This window comes from Manis pentadactyla, chromosome X, assembly GCF_030020395.1.
Source record: "Manis pentadactyla isolate mManPen7 chromosome X, mManPen7.hap1, whole genome shotgun sequence".
Classification (NCBI taxonomy): domain Eukaryota; kingdom Metazoa; phylum Chordata; class Mammalia; order Pholidota; family Manidae; genus Manis; species Manis pentadactyla.
The window spans coordinates 11,753,088-11,780,393 of record NC_080038.1 but is presented as its reverse complement, the minus strand read 5'-3'; the positions used below and the strand labels follow the sequence as shown (position 1 = coordinate 11,780,393).

Genomic DNA, 27,306 nt, shown 5'->3' with positions numbered 1-27,306 from the left:
AATTGTATATTAATGATACAAAAAAAATACAAGCTTAAAGTTAACAGAAAAAAAAAATTCTAGTGAAGGCCCGATTGTCCTCCACCTGCCCTGCACTCCCGCAATTTTTTTTTGCTACGCGTGTATTGTTCTAGGAACCTTACTGATTCGGATACACAAGTAGATCTCCCCCCAGCCTGTGAGCCGCCCCTCACAGGCGGGAATCGTATGTTATTTTTGTCCTCTCCCCAGCAAGCCTGCAGTTCCTGGAGCGCAGCAGGGGACCCACAAACATTTGTGACAGAGTGAAGTTCTTTACAGTGGTAAGCACTGGACGGGAGGACCAAGCAAGGGTCCTGCCAGGAGCGTGGCAGTCACCCGCGTGCCCGAGGTGTCTTTGCTAAGCGAGCCACAGAGGGGAGGTGCAGTCCCCGGGCTGAGCCAAATGCACCCAGGGCGGAGGGTGGAGGGAAGCTGTCTGTGCCCGAGGAGCCACTTTTTCGGCGCCTGTTTGGGAGCACTGCGCAAACGCGGGTGCAAACCCCAAGTTCACCGGAGTGAATCAGCGGGGGCAGCAGCAGCTGGAGAGGGAAAGGTGGGGCGGCGGGAAGGACCCGGTTGCGACAACGGACACCCGTAGCGGCTCCTCCCCAGCCCGACAGGTGAGCGCGGGCCGGCCGTGGGGCGGAGTCCGCCGTCTCCACCCGCCAACTTCCTGGCTCCACCGCCACTTCGCTGGTAACTAGCCGCTCGTGCCCACGGCCTCCGCGCGCCCAGCCCCGGCGCCTTTGCCTTCTCCCGGGCGGCGCCGGCCCGGAGCCCGTGACCGGCCGCAGCCGGGCGCGCGCCCACACCCGGCGCCCGCAGAGCGCGGGCGGACGGCAGACAGGTGGGGCGCCGGGGCGCCCCCGCCCGTGCCCAGTGCCTTCGGGGCCCGCCCTGCGGCGCCCCGCCAGCCGGGGTCGGGAGCGTCGCGTTCCCGGGGTGCGCTTCCCCCCGCCCATCGCCGCACCCCCAGCCCCATTCTGGCCTCCGGAGCCCTGAGAGCTCCGAGATGGCGTTGGCGGAAGTCAAGCCCCGCGCCACGTGAAATGGCCTTTCTGCCTCCTCCCCCGCCCAGTGCACTCGTTAAACAGCGACCCTCGCATGTCCCCCCAAATAGCTGGTTAGGGCGTATTGTGTCCAAGTGTGCTGCCGCTACGAAATAGCTTTACTTGTGTAATCTTTTTTACAGATTTGGTGTGTAATTTATATACAATAAAACGCCCCCGTTTTGTTTGCAGACCAGGGATTTGAGAAATTATATAGCTGCGTAAGCACTACGCCAGCGTGCACATAGACCATTTTTCATCACTCCAGAAAGTTTCCTCGTGCCTCTTTCCAGTCGAGCTGCAATCCTCCACCCCTTGAATTACAGTATAACTTAGTTTTTTGTCTGTTGTAGAACTTAATAAAACGGGATCGTTAAGTAAGTACTCTTTAAATTTGACTAACATTTTTTTTAAATGGCTATCATTGAGAAGGTGTTTCTTGGTGTTTCTGATGCTTTTAGTTGCTCCAGGCCTGCACTGCCTAGGGTGGTAGCCACTGGAAATGTGGCGAATCTGAATTGCGAGGTATTGTAAGTACACACACCTTATTTCAGAAGACTTTGAACAGAAAAGAAGAAAAGGATAAAATATCTCACTAATGAATACTTACATCGATTATGTGTCAAAATAGTATTTTAGATACATTGGGTTAAATAAGATTAAAATTAACTGCATCTGTTTATTTTTAATTTTTAATATGGCTACTTGAAAATTTAAAATTACACGTGGCTCATGTTATGTTTTTATTGGACAGCAGACAGTGCAGCCCTACACACTCCTAGTTTACAACTGGTTCTCCTTACTGCGTATAAAAGTAAATGAAAACTTAAGTGTTCACATGAGAAAAAACATCCCAATTCAAGGAAGTATCTTAAAGACTGCCTTTCCCTGCAGTTTTAAAACTGCTTCAAATCTACTCGTTTCCTTTAAAGAGGTAGTGAAAGGAAAGGAGCGACACAGCAGCAATTCACCGGAGAATTCCGCTTTATTAGGAAAAGGTGCTGGGTTATATAGGAAGGGGCATGGGGTGATTGTGGTGTCACTTCTACAGGGCTGGTGGCTATTGGCTAGGTGCTGGGATTAGGGGGCGAGGGGTGATTGGGGTTCAGGTGGCGCCGGCGGGAACCGAGGACCTGGAAGAGAAGCAGGAATTTCGCCATCTTATGGGTGGGGGCCCTTCAGGTAGGAAGGACTAGGTGTCTCCTTGGTATTAAGTTACATTTTCGAGAAGGACTTTGTAAAATATCTGATGTGCTTAAAAAAGGTATATTATGCTTTTGAAAATATTGGAAACTAGTAATTGCTACAGCCCAACCACCTAAGTATGTTAAAACATAGTATTTTGTTGTACTTTTTTGAACGGTCTTAATTTAAAAAACGTAGTCAAGATGATATTATATTCGATTTTATATCCTGCTTTGTTCATGTACCATGAGCTTGTCTTCTGTGAAAAATTCTCACTTTTTTTGGCAACCACATAATGTGACTTCACATGAATACACTTTTCTATGGTGTTTTTTGATTTTTCTAGCTTTTACAACTGGGAAGGTATTTTAATAGTGTGACAGTGCCAGAATAAGGTTCAGTTATATAGCAGCGCTCATTTGCCCCTTAATCCCACAGGAAAGGTGAAGTCCAAGAGGGCAGGGACCTTGACTTTTTTTTTTTTTGAGAGGGCATCTCTCATATTTATTGATCAAATGGTTGTTAACAACAATAAAATTCTGTATAGGGGACTCAATGCACAGTCATTAATCAACCCCAAGCCTATATCTCAACAGTCTCCAATCTTCTGAAGCATAACAAACAAGTTCTTACATGGTGAACAAGGTCTTACATAGTGAATAAGTTCTTACATGAACAGTGCAAGGGCAGTCATATCACAGAAACTTTCGGTGTTGATCATGCATCATGAACTATAAACAATCAAGTCAGATATGATTATTCGTTTGATTTTTATACTTGATTTATATGTGAATCCCACATTTCTCCCTTATTATTATTATTATTTTTTAAATAAAATGCTGAAGTGGTAGGTAGATGCAAGATAAAGGTAGAAAACATAGTTTAGTGCTGTAAGAGGGCAAATGTAGATGATCAGGTGTGTGCCTATAGACTAAGTATAAATCCAAGCTAGACAAGGGCAACAAAACATCCACGGATGCAGAAGATTTCTCTGAAAACAGGGGGGGGGTGAGGTTCTAAGCCTCCCCTCTGTTGGTCCCCAATTTCTCACCTGATGGCCCCCCTGAGACTGTGCCTGTCTTAGGTTGTTCAGACCTTGACTTTTTGATCACCCCCATATCCCCAGGATGGGGGAACAAGCATATAGTAGACATTCAGTAAACATTTGTGAATTGATTGCAGCGAATAGACGGCTCTGAAAAATGATAACAGCTAATTTTCATTTACCATTTGGGCCCTGTCTTTGTAAATGGCCACACACCTCAGTAAGGCAGGCGCTGTTACTAGCTCTGTGTACTGCACAGGTGGAGAAAAATCGAGGCTTAGAAAAATCAAAGAAGTTGCCCAGGGTCATAGCTTTAAGTGACAGAGTCAGCATTTGAACCCAGGCTGTCTGACACCAGATCCAGAGGAGGGGCACTTAACAAAATTGAAAAAATCAACATTGGGATGGGGACGTGAGGGCTGTGAAGAAATCGCCCTTATAACGACACCTGGGCCAGTAGGAGTGGGAAGAGATGAGGATTCGGATATGTTTTGGATCTACAGGAGGTGCATTCTGGGTTTGGATTGAGAATCCTGTAGGCTATATCGGGTGAGTGATAGCTAGCTAGTGAAGAGGACCGATGGCATTGAATGTGATCAACTGTAGCATGTAGAGAAAGGCAGGCCCGGGGACTTAGGGAAGCCGATTGGGATGGGACATGTATGTTTTCGATGGTTTCGGTTTACTCACCCTGACCATGGCTGGCTGGTTCAAACTGAACTCACAGCTCTGAGTGAGATAACTCTACGCCTTTAAGTTAAGGTCGTTTGTTTTGAATGTAAAGGGAACTACAAAATCAGGATGGGTATTCCTTTGAGGAGGACAGACAAATAAGATAAATGGGTAACTGAAATTGTTCCCACCTGATGGCATTTTTGCTTAATTTCCAAGCATTTAAAAAATTTGTGAATTATGATAGAAAGTGGGATTTATAGTTACTAGCTTTTGTTCGTTACTCTGTGTTTTTGCAGTTGTGATTTGTTGTCAGTGGTTTTACTCCACTGCCTACTTGCCTGCCTGCCATGACTACCCAAATAATACTGTAAGATCTACTTTCATTTGCATGGTGAAATGGCAAGGGTGAAATGGAAGGCCCCTGCACATGCTCAAGGGAAAAAATAGTAGTATTTAAAATAAAAGAAAACCAAGTAGCTATTGGGCTTCCTGTCTGCCTCTAAAAAGAAAAGGGGTTGATTGGACAGCAGCAGAAAAGTGAAATAAAATTTCCTTACGACATAATATTTTCTTTTCTTCCCACTTGGGCATTTCTGCATGGTAAAACTGATGGCTTAGGAAATAGATTCAGTGTTCAGGATGTTTGGTTAGGGAGCGCACATTTATTGTTATTAATAGTGATGTTAATAACTATTATTAAGTTCTTACTCTATGTTAATATAGGGGTTGATTTGGACTCCCTCCGTACTAGGCAGCAGCAAACATTTTTTGTCAAAGGCCAGATAACAGATATTTCAGCTTTGTGGGCCAGAGCTCCCTGCTTTCACAGCTTCTCAGCTTTGCCATCGTGGCAGGAAATGGCCACAATCTGCAATGGACACTGAAGTTGAGTTTCATACCACTTTAACGTATCATGAAAATTTTTTGATCTTTTCTCAGTTAGTAAAAAATGTAAAAACTACTCTTGGCTTTGGGGCCTTACAGAAGCAGACAGTGGGCCGGATGTGACTTGTGGGTCTAGTTTGCTGACCTCTGATTTATACCTTAGCTCATTTAATCGTTACAACCACCTCTGAGATTTTTTTTATGGTGGCATATTTGAATACTGATTTTTTAAAAAGTAGACTTTGTTTTTTAGAGCAGGTTCATAGCAAAACTGAGCAGAAAGCACTCTCAGTTCCCATATACTTGCGCCACATGCACAGCCTCTTCTGCTGTCAACATCCCCAACTAGAGTGGTGCACTTGTTAAGCAGTCAATGAACCTCCATTGACACATCATTATTATCCAAAGTCCATAGGTTACATTAGAGTTCACTCCTGCTGCTATCCTTCTGTGGATTTGGACAAATGATTCACCATTATAGCATCATACAGAATAGCTTTGCTGCTCTAAAAACCCTTTGTGCTCCACCTATGCATCCCTTCCCCCCAATTCCTGGCAACCACTGATCTTTCACTGTCTCCGTAGTTTTGCCATGTCAAATAGTTGGAATCATGTGGTATGTAACTTTCTGAGACTGACCTCTTTCACTTAGTAATATTCATATCAGGTTCCTCCATGTCTTTTCATGGCTTGATAGCTAATTTTGTTTTAGTACCTGATGATATTTTAAGGCACTGGTAGTTTCTGTCCCATTTTATGGATGAAGAAACAGGCACAGAAAGGATTAATACCTTGCCCTGGAACAGCTTGTACAGATCTGTCTGACTCCAGGGCCTGATCCTATAAACATTTCACCATGCCTCTGAATCCCGGAGAAATTTTGTTTCTCATGATGAAGAATGTCACATGGCAGAGTTGGGGTAAATGGAAAATCAGGGCAATGGAGCCAGCCACTTTGCTTGCAGAAACTATCCACAGCTTCCTGCATATGGGCAAAAGGGAAAAACCTGGAAAATAAGACTTTCTTTCAAAAGTTTCAAATATTTAGAAAATAGGTAGAAAAATGCTGTGTGCTTTTGAAATTCGGGTATAACACACTTTCTGCTTTATACTGGTTTGAGAAAATGTTTCTTTTCCCTTACCCTGAATTTTATTATCTTTCAGATTATATCTGGGTGCTGGTACCCAGTCACTCCTCTGCCAATGAAGTACATCCCGGTCACTGGGGGGGTTATCTCTGGCGTCGGTAAAGGGATCATCGCCAGCAGCATTGGGACGATTCTAAAGTCACGTGGACTCCAAGTTACTGCCATCAAAATCGACCCCTATATTAACATCGACGCGGGCACTTTTTCCCCTTATGAGCACGGTATGGAAGAGAACCACTTCTTCCCTTTATAAAGCACTGGGTTAAGCACATCTTTCTCGTATTTTGGTACTGAGGATAGAGTTCCAGAAGTAGAGTTGCTGGATCAGACGTTATGAATATGTGAATGTTCTCATGGTCATTGACACATTTTTCAGATTGCTGGGACATTCCAAATTATTCCACCCTTTTGGAAAACTGCTTGGGGATACCATTTTCATTGTACCTTTTGCAGTACAGATTCTCTTTTGTTTTCTTTTATCATAAAGGTAATATATTTCTTTTAACATTTCATTGTTAAGATAAAAATTCAGACAATATAGAATATAATGACAATATAGGATGGCATGAAGAAAATAAAAATCATCTGTTTCCCACCACTTGGGGTAACTATCGTTAATGTTGACATTTTGATGTATGCAGTAGTTTTTCAAGAGCCATTAGCCCTTATATACTTTTTAAAACCTTTTATACATAAGCAGGAAAGTGCATAAATCATATCACTTGATTAAATGAAAATATTGTGTAACCAGCCCCCAGATCAAGAAACAGAAACCCCCCCCATATGACTTTTCCTGTCTCCCTACCTGAAACCACCAAGCTAAACCACTATCTCATGTTCTAACGGCGTATCTTAGGTTTGCTTATTTGTGAATGTTCAGTGAATTGAATCTTAACAGTCACTATTTTTTAATCTAAGTTTTAGAACAATGTACTGTGGACATTTTTATATATTCTATACTCATAAAGGCTATACAGAATCTGTTCAATAATAGGAAATAATTTTCAGTTTGTTGATATTATAAACAACACTGTGATGGAAATCTTTAAAATGTATATATTTTTTAAAACATAAATGCCTAAGTGCAGAACTTCTGATTTGATGAGTGGTATGTTTTTCAGGTTTTTCACCCATAAAGCATAGTGCCAAAGTTGTTTAGGTTCACGATCCTTTATCTATAATTCTAAAATCCAGAAAGTTCTGAAAATTAAAAATTCTGCACTTGTGACTATTACAGCATTTTTACAAAAGTTTTGACAATTGAAAAGTCTTCATAAAGGTGTGGCTATTTCTAGTCTTTATTCCACTTGGAATGTGTTTGCTTTTGGCGTGTGCTCAAATATATGGAAAGTGTTCTATGTTACCTTTCCAAAGTGTGAAGAATTCCAAATTCCAATGTCCATCTTGTCTCCAATAATTTTCTGATAAGGCTTATGGATCTGCACCAGTTTATAGCCTCATCGACGGTGTATAAAGAAGGCCATTTTTTAATACCCTTGCTGAATATTACTCTTTTAAAATTTTGCTAACTTGAGAGTAAACCAAAAACAAAAAAAGTGTATCTCATTGTTCTAATTTAGATTTCTTTGATTTTCATTTTGTCTGTGGAATGACTTAAGTCTGTAGTAGATTGTATTTTTGTTTGAAATTGTCACCCAATTCCTTCTGGGGAGTAAATTTCCCTACCGTGTTGACTTTGGACTTGTGCCACGTAGGATGGCGAACTTGTCCTGGTTTGTTTGGAACTTCTCTGGTTTTGAAAGGGAAAGGCCCACATCCTGAGAACTGTATTAGTCCTGGGCATACCGGCGAGGTTGGTCGCCTAATTTGGCCATGTGATTTGTTTTGCCATATGGGATATTAGTGAAGATGACATATGTCTTGTTGAAGCAGAAATTCTCAGTGCAGTGGCACGATTTGGCTCGTCTCTCTTGTACTTCTGCCCGCTGCCTTGAGAACTGCCTGCTCCATGCAGGGAATTCTTCTTTAGCCTGGGTCCTGGAATGAGAAGACATCGAGCTGACGCACAGCTGACCCACGGACCCCATGTCACATGAGGGAGAAGTCAATCAATGTCTTGTAAGTTGTTGAGATTGTAGGTTTGTTTGGTATGTAGCAAAATTGACTATTGCCATGTGTTAGGCCAATTTTCCTCTGGCTTTTTAAAAATGATTTTCAAGAACACTTTACATAAAGTATATTAACATATATGATATCACATGCATATATTTTTACTTTATGTATGTGTGAAATTTGCTCTAATATTACTTATAAGTTGCTGATAAATTTCAGTTTACCATTGCATCAACTGTTGCCTTTATGGTTTCTGCCTTTGATGTTACCTTAGACTTCTATGCCCCAGGAATATTTAAATATTCATCTGTATTTTCTTCTGGCACTTTTATAATTTCATTTGCTTTTACTTTAACATTGTTACAACATCTGGGAATTAATTTGGCATGAGGCGAGGATGTAACACCTTTTTTCCAAACTTTTTTCTGACTAGCCAACTATTCCTAATGGTATTTATCAAAGATTTCATCCTTTTTCTGCTGACTTAAAAATACCACCTTTTACTATACACTGAATTTCTGTCCACGCTGAAGTCTGTCTTTTTGCTCTGTTTTGGATATCTTTGTTTCTTCCTGCCTGACATTTTAATAGCTGCAGCTTTTTCTTAACAAGGAGGTCAGAGCTTGTCATTCCTTCTTTTTTTTGACTTCAAAATATTTGTTTTCAAGATTAATTTAGGGATCATTTTATCAAACTTTATAAGAAATCACATTGGAGTTTTTTGACAAAGATTTCTTTGAATTTATAAGTTAATCTGGGGAATAATCAAACACCAAAAATGTTGACTGGGCCATTCGGGAATGTTATAAATGGCTTTCATTTTATTCATACCTTCTCTTATATCTCTGAAGTAAGGCTTTAAAGTTTTCTTCATAAGGATTCCACACATTTCTTTGAAGTTTATCTCTGAGTCTTTTATCTGCATTGATTTGTGATGATACCCTTGGTTTTTCTCATTTTTAAGTTATATATTAAATTTCTTTATATAATAAGGAGCTTCTTGGACATTTTGGTTTGTGTATTTATTGATGTTCTCTTGTTCCATATTTGTATATATTGAAATATATATATATATATATGATATTTCAATCTTCCTTTATTCATTATTATTCGTTATAAGGGCTTCGTTATTCTTTGCTTTTTCTGTGTTTTGTTTTGATAATCACACCTATTTTCTTCCCGATTAACTTTAGTGTCACTGTCAAGTTAAAAAAAAATCTGTTGGAATTTTTGTTACAAGTGCATTAGATCTAAAAAACTGCTTTGAAGGCTTGTCATCTACAGTTTTTTCTTTTCTAGGAACATAGTGTGTATATACTTTTAAAATCTTAGGAATTGAAAATGTCAAGATCTTTGCCCTCTTTGTCATATACCTGGAGTATTACTAAACTGGATTTAGTCCAAATTACCTAAAGAGATTTTAGAGATGTTCTATTATTTGTCAGAGGTTGGGATGATCAAAGCAAAAACGATTGGTGATTCCGTAGATTGGTGATTCCTGATTGACATGACAACGTGGAATTTGAACTGCAAATGGCGTATGGGAAATATGAAAATATTGCAGTTTCATCAATTTGCTCCCTTGTCCTTAAAAGTTAGAGATCTTTCTGATCACACTAGGTACCTTATAAAGGAGACATAAGTGAGGATATAAAAGATTTCTGATCAGGTTCATAAGCTAGGCAACTTTCATTTTTTGCTGTGAACGTCTCAAAGTAGGTGTAAATGGTAGAATTTCAGGGAGAGGTTCAGTTCTTACAATGTGGCTTTAAAACTTGGACTCCTAGTCGATACCCTTAAGTGACACCAGAGACCAAGGGACATGCCCAGTAGTCAGTGCAGGTGCTCCTGGGTGATCGTCTTCATCTCTGTCCCTTTTCACGGTGTGGTCGTGTGGGTGGCTTCTTGCTTACACAGGCTTCTCCCCTCACTTTCACCCAGTTGCCCCCTGAGCTGGTGGGGACCCTGCTTTCATCTGCTGTCTAATGTTGGCTTTAACCAAAATGGGAATCAATTAAAAGTTTCTTACACCAATTCCAGAGTCCAGGTTACTGATGCTTTGAAGTAAGTTGCTATTTGTGTTTTAAATTGCTGTTTTAAAAAGTCCCTTTTTCATGTGATACATGACAAGTTTGGAAAAGCTAAATCTTGAAGACAGAATTTCAGGAAGCACTTAAAAAAATACCATAATTGGATACCAGAATTTTTCTGGTGTATTTTCATGGGTAGGATTGAATTGTTTAATTTCCCCATCAAAATAAGGAAATGGTGATAGAATATAGCTTTTAAATTAGTCTTCTACCAGCTCTTTAATATAATGTGGACATCAAAGTGACTGGGATTTACCAATGGGGAGGGTTTGGGGTGGAGGGTGAAGGGGGATAATAGGGCACAGAAATTCTCTGTCATAAGTAAGTTGGTCACAGGGATGGTAGTATAGCGTAGAGAATATAGCCAGTGATTCTGTAATATCTTCCTATGGTGACAGATGGTAACCGCACTAGTGGGGTGAGGATTTAATAATATCAGGAACTGTTGAACCACTGTGTTGTATACTTGAAACCAATATAAGATTGTTTATCAATGATACTTCAATAAAAAAAATAGTATGTATAATGTGTTCATCTTTTAAAAATAATCTGGAAGCAAATTTTTGATTTTTACATTGCCTTTTTATCCTAGGTGAAGTGTTTGTCTTAAGTGATGGTGGAGAAGTTGATTTAGACCTTGGTAATTATGAAAGGTTCTTGGATATTAATCTTTATAAGAACAACAACATCACCACTGGGAAGATATATCAGCATGTGATCAATAAAGAGAGGCATGGTGATTACCTGGGGAAAACCGTACAAGGTATTACATTCCACAAACAGGGAGCCCCATGTGCTGAGCACCCACACTCTGTTGAAACTAGAGGTGAACATGGTCCCTGAGCTCCACAAGTCCTTGTCCTGTTCAAGTCTCTGCACTCTCTCCCTTTCCTTTTCTACAAGGGTGTCACGTTCATCCTCCATTTTGCTGATTTTATTTTCCTCAGTCTTTTTCTTTTTGACTGATATCATTGTTTCTCTTAGTCTATATGTCTGTCTGACTGCCTCTCTTCAGCTTTTATTTATAAAATCCTTTGAGAGCCATTTATTAATCATTTTTACCTGATTGGGGGTGTCGATTTTTTTTTGGTCTCTTTTTTGTCTCTTCTATTTAATATGTTCTTTCTCTCCTTTTTCTTGTATCTTTGCACGGATGACAGTTACTCCCCTTTGCAGAAAGGCAGCACTGGGGAGGGACAGGAGAATTGAACTGCAGTGGCAGGCGGCCTGGCCTGGTCTGGCTCTTTTCACCAACCCTTCCCTGAGTGGGGTTATTCTCTTTTGTTTTAGAAGAGACCCCTCCCCACTCCCAGGAAGTCTTGTATTCGTACATTCCTACATGATAGGTGATAATTGCTCATCCCTTTTAAGGCACTTTCATGTTGGAACTAGCTGAGAAGTAGATCAAGGAGTCAGACAGATGTAGATGAGAAGATAAACTATGTTATTGCTGAAACTGGACAGTGTGGCACAGATCTCAGCTACAATTGTGCTAACAGTTTGCCCCCAAGTGTAGGTCTTGGGAGTCCTATGGGAGGGTGAGCTGCTGGCTCACACCTGCCACGTCCCCAATGTAGGGGAGAGGGCAGTGCCCCATTTCTGGGGTCTGGGCTCTGACCCCTGATCCTTGCACTGCCTGGAAAGGGGGTAGTCTGGCATGCATGGCCATGGGTTGTCGCAAATGCATCAAACAGAGATCACTTTTTCCCGTCTCGAGGGAGCAGCAGGTGTGCAGCAGGGTAGGTGACAGATGCTGCTTTGCCTCAGCTTCCCAGAGGCCAATGTTCCTGCTTTGTGTATCACATTAGGTTAGTTAGCTGCACCAAGGCCTCATGCCCCCTCGAGGATGTCACTGCTTTGTCTCTTCAGCTGAGCCCAACAGCTGCTGGGCTGCTTACCATTCAGGGACCCCTGGGTCTCACAAATTTGTGGGATGTCGTCTTTTGGCCTCTTTGGCTGCCATTAGCAGCCTTAGGCCCCTGGTCAGCATGCAGGCCTCATCTACACCCTGAGTGGATCCTCCCCATTGGCCAGTGGGCTGCCCAGGACCTGCAGGACTGGGCCACTCTGTGTCCTTCTTCCTCTTGGAGTCCAGCATTCAGCAATTTTTAGTTGGCATTATAAGCATTTTCTAGTTGCATCGAAGATGGCATTTATGCTTTCTGTTGCTTGTTTTCTGTGGTTGGTTGGTTTTAAGAGAAATGGCATAATGTTTAAAGGACTTAACCTATATTGTTTCTATAGTATTAATTTCAGTGACATGGATAATAACATGAGGAATGTAGCTTGTCTAATTTGCCAGGTGTCTTTCAGGTTGTTTGGGAGGTCTAAAGACACTAATACCTTCCTTTCTCATGACCGTGACTGTGAAATGATCTTTTGTGCTAATTATTACTTCTCTCTACAGTTGTCCCTCATGTTACTGATGCTATCCAGGAGTGGGTTATGAATCAAGCCCTGGCGCCTGTGGACAATAATAACGAAGAGCCCCAAATATGTATTATTGAGGCAAGCATGGAACTTTTCTTTATAAACATACTTTTCTGGGTTTTTAAACACCTGATCTTCATGCATGTAACAAATATGAACAGATGGCCTTCTGTGTGCTGGACAACAGGCTAGGAGGTGGGATTACAACAGGAGACCACGTAGATGGTCCCTGTTCTTGTGGTCACAAGACAGAATGCATGATTGGCATTAAACAGTGTGACTACTCCTGGTGGGTGTGCAGCAGTCTGCATGTGGAGACAGATAAGTTACATTCTAGTGAATGCTATTTGAGAAATATTTGCAGAGTGCTTTGGAAGTAGAGAGAGACTGAGTACAGGAAGTCTGATGGTAGAGGTAATTTGGAGGGGAGAGTATTAGCTGTTTAAAGGAAGAACATAGTATTGAACTTGCCACTTGTTCACTGCTTGCTTTGCTCTCAGTGTGCAGACTGACAATAAATGCAGGTATTCCTTGTCTAAAAGTCAGTTGACCTACTTGCCAGGCAGGACAGCAGAATAATGAACAACTTGGTTCCTAGAGGCAGACTGTCTAAATTCAAATTTCTGCCATGACCCCTAAGTGGTGTATAGCTCAGTGGTTAAGAATCTGGAACCAGACTGCTTGGGTTCATAGCCCAGCTGGGTCACTTACCAGCTCGGTGACCTTAGGTGAGTTTGCTTAACTTCTCTGTGCCTCAAAAAAAAAAAGTTTGAGGATTAAATAAGTCAATATAATTAGCGCTTAGGATGGTGTCAGATCTATAGTAAGTGCTCAAAATCATTAGCCATTATTAAGATGCCTGTGTGACTTTTGGCAAATTACTTCACGCAGCTTCGATGTATTCATCTATGGCAATAGGATAATAATGTAATATTGTCATAATAGCAAAATGGTAATAGTGTTGTAATGAGGATTAAATGTGAAAAAGCACTTGGCAATGCCTGGCATTTAGGAAGAGCTCAGTAAACCTGTTAGCTGTTATTACTATCATCATTATCAGTGTCAGCAGACAGATACTATGCTACCCACAAGGGCAATTGTGTTAATAGTAGAACTGGAAACTTAACCTAAATGTGCTATGCTAGCATATATTTACTATATATTGTACTGCTATAATAGGAGAGCTGATAAACTTAATATAAATGTATAAGTGTGCTGCATAAAATTTTCTCTCCCTTCATATTTCTTCCTTCACAATTGACGAGGAAAGAGGGGATGCTTCCTTTGTAATTTTTTATTTATTATTTTTATTATTTTTATTTTGCTATCATTAATCTACAATTACATGAGCAACATTATGGTTACTAGACTCCCCCCATCACCAAGTTCCCCCGACATACCCCATTAGAGTCACTGTCCATCACCACAGTAAGATGCTATAGAATCACTACCTGTTTTCTCTGTGTTGTACAGCCCTCCCTGTGCCTGCCCCCTACATAATGTGTGCTAATAGTAATGCCCCTTTTTTCCCCCTTATCCCTCCCTTCCCACCCATCCTCCCCCGTCCCTTTCCCTTTGGTAACTGTTAGTCCATTCTTGGGTTCTGTGAGTCTGCTGCTGTTTTGTTCCTCCAATTTTTTTCTTTGTTCTTATGTCATCTTATGGCTGTGAAATGATTTGATGCTTGTCTTTCTCCGCCTCGCTTACTTCACTGAGCATAATATCCTCCAGCTCCATTCATGTTGTTGCAAATGGTAGGATTCGGTTCTTTCTTATGCCTGAAGAGTATTCCATTGTGTATATGTACCACCTCTTCTTTATCCATTTATATACTGATGGACACTTAGGTTGCTTCCATTTCTTGGCTATTGTAAATAGTGCTGCGATAAACATAGGGGTGCATCTGTCTTTTTCAAACTGGGCTGCTGCATTCTTAGGGTAAATTCCTAGAAGTGGGATTCCTGGGTCAAATGGTATTTCTATTTTGAGCTTTTTGAGGAACCTCCATACTGCTTTCCACAATGGTTGAACTAATTTACATTCCCAGCAGCAGTGTAGGAGGGTTCCCCTTTCTCCACAACCTTGACAACATTTGTTGTTGTTTGTCTTTTGGACGGTGGCCATCCTTACTGGTGTGAGGTGATATCTCATTGTGGTTTTAATTTGCATTTCTCTGATGACTAGCGATGTGGAGCATCTTTTTATGTGCCTGTTGGCCATCTGAATTTCTTCTTTGGAGAAGTGTCTGTTCAGATCCTCTGCCCATTTTTTAATTATTTGCTTTTTGTTTGTTGAGGTGTGTGAGCTCTTTATATATTTTGGATGTCAGCCCTTTCTCGGATCTGTCATTTATGAATATATTCTCCCATGCTGTAGGGTACCTTTTTGTTCTATTGATGGTGTCCTTTGCTGTACAGAAGTTTTTCAGCTTAATATAGTCCCACTTGTTCATTTTTGCTGTTGTTTCCCTTGCCCAAAGAGATACGTTTATGAAGAAGTTGCTCATGTTTATGTCCAAGAGATTTTTGCCTATATTTTTTTCTAAGAGTTTTATGGTTTCATGACTTACATTCAGGTCTTTGATCCATTTTGAATTTACTTTTCTGTATGGGGTTAGACAATGATCCAGTTTCATTCTCTTACATGTAGCTGTTGAGTTTTGCCAGGACCAGCTGTTAAAGAGGCTGTCATTTCCCCATTGTATGTCCATGGCTCCTTTATCATATATTTATTGACTGTATATGTTTGAGTTTTTATCTGGACTCTCTATTCTGTTCCACTGGTCTGTGGCTCTGTTCTTGTGCCAGTACGAAATTGTCTTGATTACTGTGGCTTTGTAGTAGAGCTTGAAGTTGGGAAGTGAGATCTTCCCTGCTTCATTCTTTCTTCTCAGGATTGCTTTGGCTATTTGGGGTCTTTGTGGTTCCATATGAATTTTAAAACTATTTGTTCCAGTTCATTGAAGAATGCTTTTAGTATTTTGATAGGGATTGCATAGAATCTGTAGATTGCTTTAGGCAGGATGGCCATTTTGACAATATTAATCCTTCCTAGCCAAGGGCATGGGATGAATTTCCATTTGTTAGTGTTGTCTTTAATTTCTCTTAGGAGTGTCTTGTAGTTTTCAGAGTATAGGACTTTCACTTCCTTGGTTAGGTTTATTCCTAGGTATTTTATTCTTTTTGATGCAATTGTGAATGGAATTGTTTTCCTGATTTCTCTTTCTGTTAGTTCATCATTGGTATATACGAAAGCAACAGATTTCTGTGTATTAATTTTGTATCCTGCAACTCTGCTGAATTCAGATATTAGTTCTAGTAGTTTTAGAGTGGAGTCTTTAGGGTTTTTTATGTACAATATCATGTCATCTGCAAAGAGTGACAGTTTGACTTCTTCTTTACCAATCTGGATCCCTTGTATTTCTTTGTTTTGTCCGATTGCTGTGGCTAGGACTTCCAGTACTATGTTGAATAACAGTGGGGAGAGTGGGCATCCCTGTGTTGTTCCCAATCTTAGGTGAAAAGCTTTCAGCTTCTTGTTGTGAAGTATGATGTTGGCTGTGGGTTTGTCATGTATGGCCTTTATTATGTTGAGGTACTTGCCCTCTATACCCATTTTGTTGAGAGTTTTTATCATGAATGGATGTTGAATTTTGTCGAATGCTTTTTCAGCATCTATGGAGATAATCATGTGGTTTTTTTCCTTCTTTTTGTTGATGTAATGGATGATATTGATGGATTTTCGAATGTTGTACCATCCTTGCATCCCTGAGATGAATCCCGCTTGGTCATGGTGTATAATCCTCTTGATGTATTTTTGAATTCAGTTTGCTAATATTTTGTTGAGTATTTTTGCATCTACGTTCGTCAGGGATATTGGTCTGTAATTTTCTTTTTTTGTGGTATCTTTGCATGGTTTTGGTATTAGAGTGATGCTGGCCTCATAGAATGAGTTTGGAAGTTTTCCTTCCTCTTCTGTGTTTTGGAAAACTTTAAGGAGAATGGGTATTATGTCTTCTCTATATGTCTGGTAAAATTCAGTGGTGAATCCATCTGGCTTGGACGTTTTGTTCTTGGGTAGTTTTTTGATTACCGCTTCAATTTTGTTGCTGGTAATTGATCTGTTTAGATTTTGTGTTTCTTCCTTGGTCAATCTTGGAAGGTTGTATTTTTCTAGGAAGTTGTCCATTTCTTCTAGGTTTTCCAGCTTGTTAGAACGTAATTTTTCATAGTATTCTCTAATAATTCTTTGTATTTATGTGGTGTCTGTTGTGATTTTCCTTTCTCATTTCTGATTCTATTTATGTGTGTAGATTCTCTTTTTCTCTTAACAGGTCTGGCTACAGGTTCATCTACTTTGCTTATTTTCTCAAAGAACCAGCTCTTAGTTTCATTGATTTTTTCTATTGTTTTATTCTTCCCAATTTTATTTATTTCTTCTCTAATCTTTATTATGTCCCTCCTTCTGCTGACTTTGGGCCTCATTTGTTCTTCTTTTTCCTGTTTCAATAATTGTGGATTTAGATTATTCATTTGGGATTGTGCTTCCTTCTTTAAATATGCCTGGATTGCAGTATACTTCCCTCTTAGGATTGCCTTTGCTGCATCCCACAGAAGTTGGGGCTCTGTGCTGTTGTTTAATTTGTCTCCATATATTGCTTGATCTCTGTTTTAATTTGGTCATTGATCCATTGATTATTTAGGAGCATGTTGTTAAGCCTCCATGTGTTTGTGAGCCTTTTTGTTTTCTTTGTACAATTTATTTCTCATTTTATGCCTTTGTGATCTGAGAAGTTGGTTGGTAGAATTTTATTCTTTTTGAATTTGCTGAGGTTCTTTTTGTGGCCTAGTATGTGGTGTATTCTGGAAAATGTTCCTTGTGCACTTGAGAAGAATGTGTATCCTGCTGCTTTTGGGTGGAATGTTCTATAGATGTCTGTTAAGTCCATCTGTTCTAATGTGTTGTTCTGTGCCTATGTGTCCTTACTTATTTTCTGTCTGGTGGATCTGTCCTTTGGAGTGAGTGGTGTGTTGAAATCTCCTAAAATGAATGCAGTGCATTCTATTTCCTCCTTTAATTCTGTTAGTATTTGTTTCACATATGTTGGTGCTCCTGTGTTGGGTGCATATATATTCATAATGGTAATATCCTCTTGTTGGACTGCCACCTTTATCATTATGTAATGTCCTTCTTTATCTCTTGTTACTTTCTTTGTTTTGAAGTCTATTTTGTCTGATACAAGTACTGCAACACCTGCTTTTTTCTCCCTATTGTTTGTGTGAAATATCTTTTACCATCCCTTTACTTTTAATCTGTGTATGTCTTTGGGTTTGAGATGAGTCTCTTGTATACAGCATATAGATGGGTCTTGCTTTTTTGTCCATTCTATTACTCTGTGTCTTTTGATTTGTGCATTCAGTCCATTTACATTGAGGGTGATTATTGATAGATATGTACTTGTTGGCATTGCAGGCTTTGGATTTATGGTTACCAAAGGTTTAAGGGTAGCTTCTTTACTATCTAACCGTTTAACTTAGCTCTCTTAGTAAGCTATTATAAACACAGTCTGATGATTCTTTATTTCCCTCCCTTCTTATTCCTCGTCCTCCATTCTTTATATCTTAGGTGTTTTATTCTGTACTCTATTGTGTTTCCTTTGACTGCTTTTGTGGATAGCTGATTTTATTTTTTGCCTTTAGTTAGTATTTTGTTGGTCTGCTTTCTTTGGGTGATTTTATTTTCTCTGTTGACATCTATTTAGCCTTAGGAGTGCTTCCATCTAGACCAGTCCCTTTAAAATATCCTGTAGAGGTGGTTTGCGGGAGGCAAATTCTGTCAACTTTTGTTTGTCAGGGAATTGTTTAATCCCTCCTTCATATTTAAATGATAATTGTGCTGGATACAGTATTCTTGGTTCTAGGTCCTTCTGTTTCATTGCATTAAATATATCATGCCTTTCTCTTCTGGCCTGTAAGGTTTCTGTTGAGAAGTCTGATGATAGCCTGATGAGTTTTCCTTTGTAGGTGACCTTTTTTCTCTCTCTGGCTGATTTTAATACTCTGTCCTTGTTCTTGATCTTTGCTATTTTAATTATTATATGTCTTGGTGTTGTCCTCCTTTGGTCCCTTGTATTGGGAGATCTGTGGGCTTCCATGGTCTGAGAGACTATTTCCTCACCCAGTTTGGGGAAGTTTTCACCAATTATTTCTTCAAAGACACTTTTTATCCCTTTTTCTCTCTCTTCTTTTTCTGCTACCCCTGTAATGTGGATATTGTTTTGTTTGGATTGGTCACACAGTTCTCTTAATGTTCTTTCATTCCTAGAGTTCCTTTTCTCTCTGCCTCAGCTTCTCTGTATTCCTGTTCTCTAATTTACATTCCGTTAACTGTGTCTTGCACGTCATCCTGTCTGCTCTTAAGCCCTTCTATTGATTGTTTCTTCCTTTGTAATTTTTAAAAATTGGAGTATAACATATAAATACAGAAATGTGCACGTTATAGATGTAAAGCTTGATGAAGTTTTTAGACCAAACATACCTGCATAACTGGCCTTGCTTCCTTTTGAAAATATTTAATTTCTAATAAAGTGAGTAGTTGGGAAACAAATTGAGACAATGAGAAAGACACATAGTGTAAGGGAAGAGAAAGGCAGATAAAAGCTCCAGAAAGCATAGCATTTGCTCTGAGAATGGAGATGTTAGCCAGGGGAGAGCTGGCCTCTACAAGCAAGGAGACTTTTGTGGTCACTCGGTTGACTGATGGTCAAGTCTTAGACTTGGCCTCCATAATGTATCAGAACAGGCTTAAGAGCAGGGCTGTAATGTGGTCAGCTTGGAAAAGAGGATTCATTTGGCGGGGAGGGTGGAGGAGGGCTAGAGGGGGAAGGACAAGGCAGGGGCCTCAAGAACCTGAGTCAGCTGAGCTGATGGTATTTAGAGATAAGGAGGTAGCTAGCAGAGAAATCCTGAATGGAGACATTACAGGGCTTGCCTTGGGTGATCCGGACTTGGAAGGGTAAAGGATGGTGCAGGGGATTCTTAGTTTTTATTGTAATATCTTTTGTACAATTTGGTTTTTAACCACATGCATACATTATTTTGATTTAAAAAAACCACTTATTAATGTCAACTTAAAGGTGCATTTAGCAATTTCAGTGTCTTAAAGGTCAGCCAAGGCAGATTTCACTCAAGCCCAGCAGAGGGTAGGACAAGTCCTCACGCCTTTGGTTTACACGAGTCATCTGCTGTAGTGGACCAGGTTGCCCAGGGTGGTAGCCACTCACCACATGGACCTGTTGAGCATATAAAATGTGGCCCATCCTAATTGAGATGTGCTGTGAGTTTAAAATACACACTGGACTTCAAGGTTTAGTATGAAAAAAAGGGAATGTAAAATACCTAATAATTTCTTTAAATATTGCTGATATGTTGAAATGACAATATTTTGGATATACTGAGCTACATACAATACAGTGTTAAAATTAATTTCTCCTGCTTGCTTTTGCCTTTTTTTTACTTTTTAAAAAATTTTGGTATCATTAATAAACAATTACATGAGGAAAGCTTTTGCCTTTTTAAATGTGGCAATAAAACTTTAAAATTATATATGTAGCTCATGTTCTATTTCTATTAGACAGCGCTGGTCTAGTACTTTTCACTGCTTTTTCCTGTTCTAGCAACAGGAAATGCAGAGGATATCCAAAATGTGCCCATTTTCGCAGGAGAAGAATTGGTCCCTGACCAGTTTTCTAAACCTGAACATTTTAATAACTTCTGCAGTGACTTTTTTTTCCTTTTAGTTTTCGTAGGTGGAAGCCTTCTCTTAAGGCTGTTATCCTTAATCATAGAAAAAATTCCAAATGGTCATGTGTATGAAGGTTTTTGCCTCTTATTCCTTGATGCTGCTGTTTTTTTTCTTAATTATGTTTTTTAATAATAATAATCACAAGAAAGAGAAGGGGGAAAGATAGGTTTTTTAAATGTGATTGAGCTGCCCCTGGACTTCATTAATACACAAGCCCAATGTCAGTTTGGGATGAGCCTTAACACTTTGTTCATCTTAGCTTTTCCAGCTATTGTTTTTTTGACAATCATCCTTGAACAAAGTTTGTATGATGTGTTCTGGCGCCAGTACACCTGCTTCTCTTTGTCATCATTTTACAGAGAAGAATGCTACAGATTCTGACTCTAATTGCTTCAAGGTTCCACTTGCACAGTGAAATCCAGAATTAACAATGACATCTCAAATTAAACTGAAATTTCTATCTCAACAAACAATAAGAAAACATTTTAGACCTGTACCTTCACATTGTTCTTTCCCCACCCCCATATCTATGTTCTTTTGTTTTTTTTTCTGCTCTTGAACTGACTTGTTTGGCTTAATCAACATTGATTTAGCCCTTAATGCGTACTAGTCCTGATAATGGCTGCTAGGCTTAAGAGGGCACTGCTCTGCAGGACTCATCTTAATTTTTAATTTCATGGAAACAGAAACTGTCACAAGTTCTCTCCAGCACAACCCTTTCTTCTCCATATAATCATGATGTTTATATTCACTTAATGGACACTAGGTCAGGCATCCTTTTGGGTTTAAGTTGTGCTCAACATTTGTGTTCATGCACAATTTAACCTTTCGCAGAAGGACCACCAAAGCTTATTTTCAGTTTTAAGCACGTAGAAGCTGTTGAAATGTTTTCAAAGCCTTTTTGCACAAGAGGCCTCTATTCCTCAGAGCAGTGAAGCTGACAAAATTTGTTCATATTAGTCCAGGTCATCGCAACATGAACCTGAAATAATTTATGCCTGGATTAATGGAATAAAAGGTATATTTCTTTCTTCCTTTTTGTTTTTTTCTCAAAAAAGAGTCCTTTCATTCATTAAAGGCAGAACAGACTTTGCACATCTTATAAACTTGCTGCTGATTCGATTTCAACTTTGGATAGATCTTAAAATTGTTATGGGTGATATTTTCCCTATTGTGCGGGGAAATAGTAAATTTAGAGTTATTCCAGTAATAGTACTGAAAGTTTCTGATCACAGTGCTGGTAAATGGGGCGCCAGACGAGTGGTAATGGGACGGTCCAAACTGATGGAGGGAGTGCAGTACCATGGTAGGCCACGTGAAGGCAGAAGCGGACAATGTTTAAAGCCTTTGCCTTTTCAAGCTTCCCTGTTTCCTAGCTCCTAGAGTACTCATATCAAAAAACGGATGTCCCTGTACAGTTTAGTTTAAATGCAGACCTTTTTTTTCCTAAAGAATTTATTTTCCTGTTAGATTCTGATGCATTGTAGTTAATGAGCACTTAAATCCCTCATCCCTTGCCAATTTCTTGATTGCATATGTTATTTCTTGGATTTTCATAAGTGCTTGTCATTCTTTTACAAAGCAGTTATATATTTTTATCTGTTCTATACCCAAGAAGCTTGAATTTTAATCATGTTTTGTTATATGAATTAAAGTTAGTAAAGAATGATTTCTTCTGTAGCAATGTAGTCCTGCAATTTCTTAGTTTGAGTCCTTTGTAGTCATGGTGGTGGGTTACCTGAATGCTGTTCTCTAGGGCTTACATCGAATTTTGAGACCCTTCTGTCCTGTGCTGACTGCTGACCTAAACCCCCAGAGCTGTGCAGGTAGTTGGGCTTGTGTCAGAGCCAGGGTGGGCAGCAGGGCAGTCAGGCACCTGGCCTCCTGGGGCAGACAGTCTAGAGGGGTGGAGAGACGTGAATCAAGGACTCAGGGCCATCATGGCGCCTGGTGCTGAGTTACTGGGAAGAGCCCAACCGGGTGCTATGATAGGGAGCAGCATGGGGGAGGCTGCTTTAGGTGGGTGGTCAGGGTTGGGCTTTCTGAGGGGGACATTGCTCCCCAGGCTGAAGGATCAAGATGAGATGGATGGAGACGAAGAAGGAGGGTAGGAGGGCTTAGGGCACACTGGAAGAGCATTCCATCTGAGATCCTGAATGGCTAGGGGGCTAGCACCCAGAGGTGGGTGTGTGGGGAGTGCAGAGCAGGGGCATGAGAGGAGATTAGAGACATATGGAGGGGCCAGAGCATATAGGGCCTTTGCTTAGCTGCAGGAAAGAGTGTAGATTTTATTTTCAGTGAAGCATTAAGCCACTGAGGAGGGTATAAGCACAGGAGATGCCTTCTGAGTGTTTATAAGGTCACTCTGCTGGTGTGTGACAAGTAGTTGATGGAGGACAGGAGAGAGTGGAAACTGGGAGGCCATTAAGAGTGGGGGATGGTCAACTTTTCCTATAAAGGGCAGATTGTAAGTATGTTCAGTTTTGAGGGTCAGAGAGTGTCTTTCACACCTACTCAACTCTACCATTGCGGTGTGAAAGCATAGGCAATATGTAAAATAGTGGGCATAGTTGTGTGTCAATAAAACTTTATATGTAAAAACAGGCTGCAGGCCATAGTTTGCCACCCCTGGTTTAGGTTATGGCAGTCAGTAGAAGATGGCGTCAGTAGTGTCTAGGGTGGTGGCAGTGGAGCAGAAAGCAATGAATTTTCAGGAGGTTTTGGAGATACAACCCTCTAGACTGGGCTGGGTGAGGGAAAGGGGGGATTGAGAATGATTTCCAGGCTGCTAGCTTGAAACAGTTAGGGGGAGGAGATGCTGTTCGCTGGGATAAGGAACAGGCCCAGGGGCTGAGGGGACCAGGAGTTCAGTTTGGGACATGGTAAGACTGAGTCATGATGGAGACATCTTGAAGGTGTGAAGGACGAGTTGGCTCCAAAGCCCGGTTGTGCTGAGAAGAGAGCTCAGGCCTCGAAGTAGATGTCAGGCTCAGTTAGGCAGCTGACACCAGAGAAGATGGTAAATTCTGGGACAGGCACACCGTGATCTCTTCCTTCTCAACATCCCCGTCATTGCCTAAGGTTTCCTGGTGATTATTGTGCCTTAGCTCTGCCTTATTTCATTGATAAATTCTGAGCATCTTACGACAACATTGTTTTAAATTCCTCCCACTGCCTGGTTTATAGTGTTGAACATGTAGTAGATGTGCAAATGCCACAGAATTAATTTTCAAATCCATGTCATAACCTTTAAGTATTTAACTACGGTGAGGATGAATGGGTTAAGGTGAATTTTACCCTAGTCTAAAGTAAATGCTTAAGTAACTTGGTTGGAAGCACATTGCAAATTAACATTTACTGAAGGATTACACTGTCGGAAGTATTCCTGGAGCTTTTCGTACTACTTGTTTCAGAAAGCCAGCATGTTTTAATAGTCGTGATTTAATTCTAATAGTATCACCATGGCAAGGAGACTGTTCAAATGCATGCGTGTGTGTGTGTGCATGCGTGCGCATGTGTGTACATGGAGAGAGCGAGAATGCTCACTACTTCACGCCAGGCAGCAGAGCCCACTGGCTCTTACCTTTCTCGTACTGTTACTGGATTTGAGTTCTATCTTGCAGGTGGACCACTGGTAGAAACTAGCTGGTCTCGCTCCTCTGTGGCCCATATTCCGGATCCTTTTGTCTGCTTATGAATTCCCTTGCCTTTTCTTAAAACCCTCCTTTTTTCTTAAAAAAATTTTTTTTCCAATCTTGATGAGGTGAAGGGTTGACAGCCTTATGATGAGCCCCTAAATTTTTAGGGGATGATATACTAGCCTGTAAAATCCAGCTGGATTACGAAAGCAGGATTTGTTTACTCAGTCTGAATCTCCACCCAACAGGCAGAGTGATCTTGTAAACGCAGGAAGCAGATAATCTTGCTTTCTTCTGCCCCCTTGAGGCTCCGCTCTCCCTTCTCTCTTACCTGCTTACCTGGTTGACTGTGCTGTACGCCATCACTTCTTATTTGACTTTCTAGTCTCCATTTTCTCTTGCCTTTACTTCATCTCCCCCCTTTTTAAAATTGAACTACAGTTGACATACAACATTAGACTGGTTTCAGGTGTACAACATAGTGATCTGACATTTATATACATCACCACTGTAAGCGTCATTACCATCTGCCACCATACAAAGATGTTGCAATGTTATTGACTATATTCCCAATGCTGTAATTTACACCCCTGCGACTTAGTTTATAATTGGAATTTGTCCCTCTTCACTCTCCCTCTTAAATGTAGAGTGCTTTCCTTTTTCATTTCTAACGGTTTTAGTGAGGTTTAATTTATATATCATAAATTTCGCCTGTTTTAAGTGTATAACGCAGTGATTTTTAGCATATTTACAAACTTCTATTCTTGGCATAGCTCGAGAATTTTTCTGCTCGTCTGTGTACTGTGGATGATCACTTGTATCTTTTTTTTCCATTCCCAGCTGGGTGGCACCATCGGAGACATTGAAGGAATGCCATTTGTGGAAGCATTCAGACAATTCCAGTTTAAGGCAAAAATAGAAAATTTCTGTAATATCCATGTCAGCCTTGTCCCTCAGGTGAGCTTTCCATATATGTAGTCAGCAACTTCTGTAAGTCTTCCTATGATATTCTGTTTATTCCTCATTTCAAACTAGGGAGCCATTGATTATCTGGAAGAGCTAAAAATCTAGCATACTGACAGTGACCCATTTCCTTTCAGCACAGTGCTACTGGAGAACAAAAAACTAAACCCACACAAAACAGTGTCCGTGTGCTGAGGGGGTTAGGCCTGTCTCCCGACTTGGTGAGTTAAGGAGAGTGGGGAACTTTCTTGGTATAAGACCTCCATGTCTTAATCTATAATATCACCTAAGTCCTTTCTAGCTCTCACATTGTTCCTATAACAATGAACATTTTGTATCTGAGAGCCAGGGAAGGCTTATTCCCTCACTCTCAAGTGTCGCCTCACATATCTCTAAATTGGCCATCCTTTCTTCTCTAGTTTCTCATTTGGTTGGTGTCACCGACAGCTGGGAAAGTGCAATATCCTGTCATTTGTATGGTCCCCGAGTCCTGTAGTGGGAGATGGGACCTTGCAGACTTTCCTCTGACGCTGCTGGGATGGGCTATCACTGCTCTTATTTGCAGCAGGTCATCCAGTTACTGCTATTGGTCTAGATCAGGGTTTGACAGATAAGGGTGGGCAGGCCTGCTGCCTGTAAATAAAGTTTTATTGAAACAGAGTACCATCTCCTGATTACATTATTCTGTAGCTGCCTTTGCACTGCAAGGGTACAATCAATAGTCATGACGACATGACCTGCAAGCCTAAAATATTTTCCATCTGGCCCTTTAGAGAAAAAGGTTGCCAACCTCTGGTATAGCTCTGTACTTGTATTTAAAGGAGCAACATTTCTGAGGCTTGACTCAATTTACTAGAGATGCCTTGACATCTCAAGTCCTTACTAGTAGACTTGTGTGGAGTTTAATTGTACTTATATTTGTGCTTAGATCAGTTTCTAACAGTCCAGTAGAATGCCCAGAATGAACAAGTACATGCTTGGTCAAGACTCTTGTATTAAAAAGAAATTAATAAAGCGTCATGCTGAAAATGAATGGTGGCATGAATAGCTCAATTCCTGCTCACTGACCTGTGCGTATCTGACTTTGACAGATTATCTGCCGAAGCTCTACACCCATTAAAATGGCCACGAAGGAAAAGATTTCTATGTTTTGTCACGTGAACCCTGAACAGGTTAGTGCAGCTCTTTAGATCTTACTGCCTTGCAGGCACTTCTACTGATGACAACGTTTTGCATCTCTTCGGTTTATCATATTACTTTTCATGGCATTTATGAAAGCTTTGAGGGCGTCATACTGAAGCATAGCTCCCTTGCACTTAAGTGACCATCTGAGATTCTTGGTTTCTTAAGTAGATTGCATGTTTCTTTGCATAATCACTGCTTAAGTTATAGGTACCAAACCAGGTGGGCTTTTTACGTTGCAGGCAAACCTCTAGAGAGAGAACCACATGGAGCCTGCTTATCGTCACTTTATGTTGTGTTTCCAGTACAATTGCCACATTCGCTGTGATTTCTCCTTTGTATGTGTTACTGCTTAACTCACCCCAGACCACACATTACGGTGACATTCACACTATCACTTCTGATTACATCAGTGGCTTCCGTTCCATTCACTGGGCTCAGATCCTCTGTCCTGCAGGACTTTCCACCTGGGTATCTGGGAGCTTGCTTTTCTTTTTTCTTTTTTTCATTCTTTTTTCTTGGTCTCTTGCTTGCAGTAAGGCTTAGGCGCAAGGGATTGCAGTGTAAAAAGTGATATGCAAAGGCACTCAGGAGAAGAGTGAGATTTGGCAGAAACCTTTTATTTTCTTCAGATTAGCTCTGGGTTCCCTGAAGCCTAAAAGCTGTGTAATCAGATTTCTGTGTCTCATGTGGGGCCTCCTGCCTGGTGCTTCAGGGTTAATGCATAAGTGAACCAGTGTGAAAAAATGTGATGGCAGGTGTAAAGGAGTCCCCTGTATTTGTATGTCATCAAGCCATTTTAGTTTTGTTCAGTTGTTTTTTTGTAGCCATCCTACTGGTAAATAGTACTTTGTGTATACTAAACAGATATAACCTGCTTCCCAAAATGGAAGGAGGCTACAGCTCTCAGAGTTGGGTTGCTGAGTGCTGTGAGAACAGAACAGTTCCCAACTGTTGACCATACAGAGTCTATTTTCTATAGAACTATTGATTCGGAAGAATGCTCTATCCCATCAGTCCACAGGCTAGTTTCCCAGCCATTTTTCAGCACATCATTTTTTTCTGGTCTGAGTTGATGCTCCCATTTCTTCGTTCCTGGAGAACTTGTATTTATAGTCC

General features: G+C 40.5%; 1 protein-coding gene across 1 annotated transcript in view; it reads left to right on the top strand.

The window, feature by feature from the left end:
- The first annotated feature begins 4,461 nt into the window (after positions 1-4,461).
- Positions 4,462-27,306, top strand: part of CTPS2 (CTP synthase 2) — a 119,450-nt gene continuing 96,605 nt past the window's right edge. Inside the window, exons 1-6 of the mRNA XM_057495287.1 lie at positions 4,462-6,229; positions 10,764-10,934; positions 12,579-12,679; positions 24,883-24,999; positions 25,143-25,226; positions 26,097-26,177. Of these exons, the coding sequence (XP_057351270.1) occupies positions 6,064-6,229; positions 10,764-10,934; positions 12,579-12,679; positions 24,883-24,999; positions 25,143-25,226; positions 26,097-26,177 (720 nt within the window). The 5' untranslated portion in view covers positions 4,462-6,063. The remainder of the gene's footprint in view (positions 6,230-10,763; positions 10,935-12,578; positions 12,680-24,882; positions 25,000-25,142; positions 25,227-26,096; positions 26,178-27,306) is intronic.